This window comes from Chrysochloris asiatica, unplaced genomic scaffold (assembly GCF_000296735.1).
Source record: "Chrysochloris asiatica unplaced genomic scaffold, ChrAsi1.0 scaffold00075, whole genome shotgun sequence".
Taxonomy (NCBI): domain Eukaryota; kingdom Metazoa; phylum Chordata; class Mammalia; order Afrosoricida; family Chrysochloridae; genus Chrysochloris; species Chrysochloris asiatica.
The window spans coordinates 15,247,583-15,249,499 of record NW_006408593.1 but is presented as its reverse complement, the minus strand read 5'-3'; the positions used below and the strand labels follow the sequence as shown (position 1 = coordinate 15,249,499).

General features: G+C 36.9%; 1 protein-coding gene across 1 annotated transcript; it reads right to left on the bottom strand.

Moving 5' to 3' along the window:
* Window positions 1-325: 325 nt before the first annotated feature.
* On the bottom strand, window positions 326-1,243 carry LOC102811388 (olfactory receptor 4A47-like). Its single transcript, XM_006865157.1, has one exon. The coding sequence runs from the start codon at window positions 1,241-1,243 to the stop codon at window positions 326-328; it is 918 nt and encodes a 305-aa protein (XP_006865219.1).
* Between the last annotated feature and the right edge of the window lie 674 nt (window positions 1,244-1,917).

Below are 1,917 nucleotides of genomic sequence, written 5' to 3'. Positions count from 1 at the left end.
TCTGGTATTAATTGTAGCAAAGTCATCAAAGAGAGTATGGATTCATGGACTCAATGAAACCACTTTACATCAAAAACAGAAATGAAATATACATTTTAAATAAATATATTAAAAATATATTTTGACAAAATTTGTCATTGGAAATTTCTAATACATGTTTTTCATCATGCATACATTACTTAATGTGAGGACATATTTAACACAATTAAAATATAACTCACAGATTTCATAGAATCAACTTGACGTCAAGTGACTTGAGGTTTTCTTTTGCTTTCCTGGAAGAGCCAAATCCAATTGAAAGTAGGGGATGCATTTGTCTGGCACCTCATTTTGTTTTTCTGGTCCAAAGTTTCTTCATGGAATTTTTCATCTCTGCATTTCTCAGAGTGTAGATTAAGGGGTTTAACATAGGCGTGAAAACAGTGTAAAAAACAACCAGGAATTTATCAATGGGTAAGGTGTAAGGAGGTCTCACATACGTAAAAATACAGGGGACAAAGAAGAGGATCACCACAGTGATGTGGGAGCCACAGGTGGATAAGGCTTTGTGCCTCCCTTCCTGACTAAGATTCTTCAGGGAGTTCAGGATGACACCATAGGATATGAGTAACAGCAAAAAGATGACCACACATATCACTCCATCATTGGCAATCACACTGAGACCAATAACATAGGTGTCTGTACAGGCAAGTTTTAATAATGGGTACATGTCACACATGAAGTGGTCAATGATATTGGGGCCACAGAAGGGAAGGTTGTAAACAAAGAGAAGGTGAACTCCAGCATGAACAAATCCTCCAAACCAGGCCAACAGCAACAGTAGAACACACACATGTTGATTCATGATGGTCATATAGTGCAGAGGTTTGCAGATAGCCACATAGCGGTCATAGGCCATAACTACCAGAAGTAAAATCTCAGCACCACCAAATAAGTGTTCTATAAAAAGCTGGGTAAAGCAACCTTGGAGAGAAATGGTTTTCTTCACATAGAGCAAGTCTACAATCATATTTGGGGTAACTGATGTAGAATAAGCAGCATCCATAAATGATAAATAGCCAAGAAAGAAGTACATAGGGGCATCCAGGGTTGGGCTCATCACCACAGTCACAACAATGAGGAGGTTGCCCACCATTGTCACAATGTAGATGAGCAAGAACACAGCAAACAAGATTTTCTGACCCTGGAGACTCTGAGTGAGCCCTAAGAGGATGAACTCGGTCACATTGTTCCTTGGTTCCATATGCTTTTCTGGGTGTCCTTATTTCAGAATTTAGGAAGTTTTACCTGTAAATATAATGATAAATTTTTGAGATTTTAAGGTAAATTGTTTATTCATTCAACAAATAAGCATAATTTATTTTGCTCTAGCACTGTCAGCAGTTCAAAACTACCAGTTGTTCCATGGGAGAAAGATGAGGTTTTCTACTCCCATAAAAATTTATGGCTTCAGAATTCCTATGCAGGGTAAATATGAGTCGGAAACGACTCCACGGCACATAACCACCACAACCAGCAGGACTGTCAAAAACTATAAAAATACAAGGCTGGTTGAGACATGATACAAAACGTCAGTGAACTTATATAATAATGACAGTACAAAAGTAATTAAAACATATGTGGGAAAATGGGATTACTATACTAAATATCCATTTTTGTGGAAATATATATATATATATATATATATATATATATATATACCTGGCACTGTAGGATAAGCACTGAACTGCCAGCATAAGGTTGTTTTGGTTCAAATATACCAGCTGGTCCATGGAAGCCATACTTAGGGTTGCCATGAGTCAGAACTGACTTGACAGCACTTAACAAATATATAGATATAGACATAGACGTAGACGTAGACATAGATAAATAGATATAGAAATCTATAGATATACTAGATGGCACTTAACAACAACA

Excerpts from the sequence above, each read along its gene's own strand:
- LOC102811388 (XM_006865157.1), bottom strand. The coding sequence starts at position 1,243 with ATGGAACCAAGGAACAATGTGACCGAGTTCATCCTCTTAGGGCTCACT.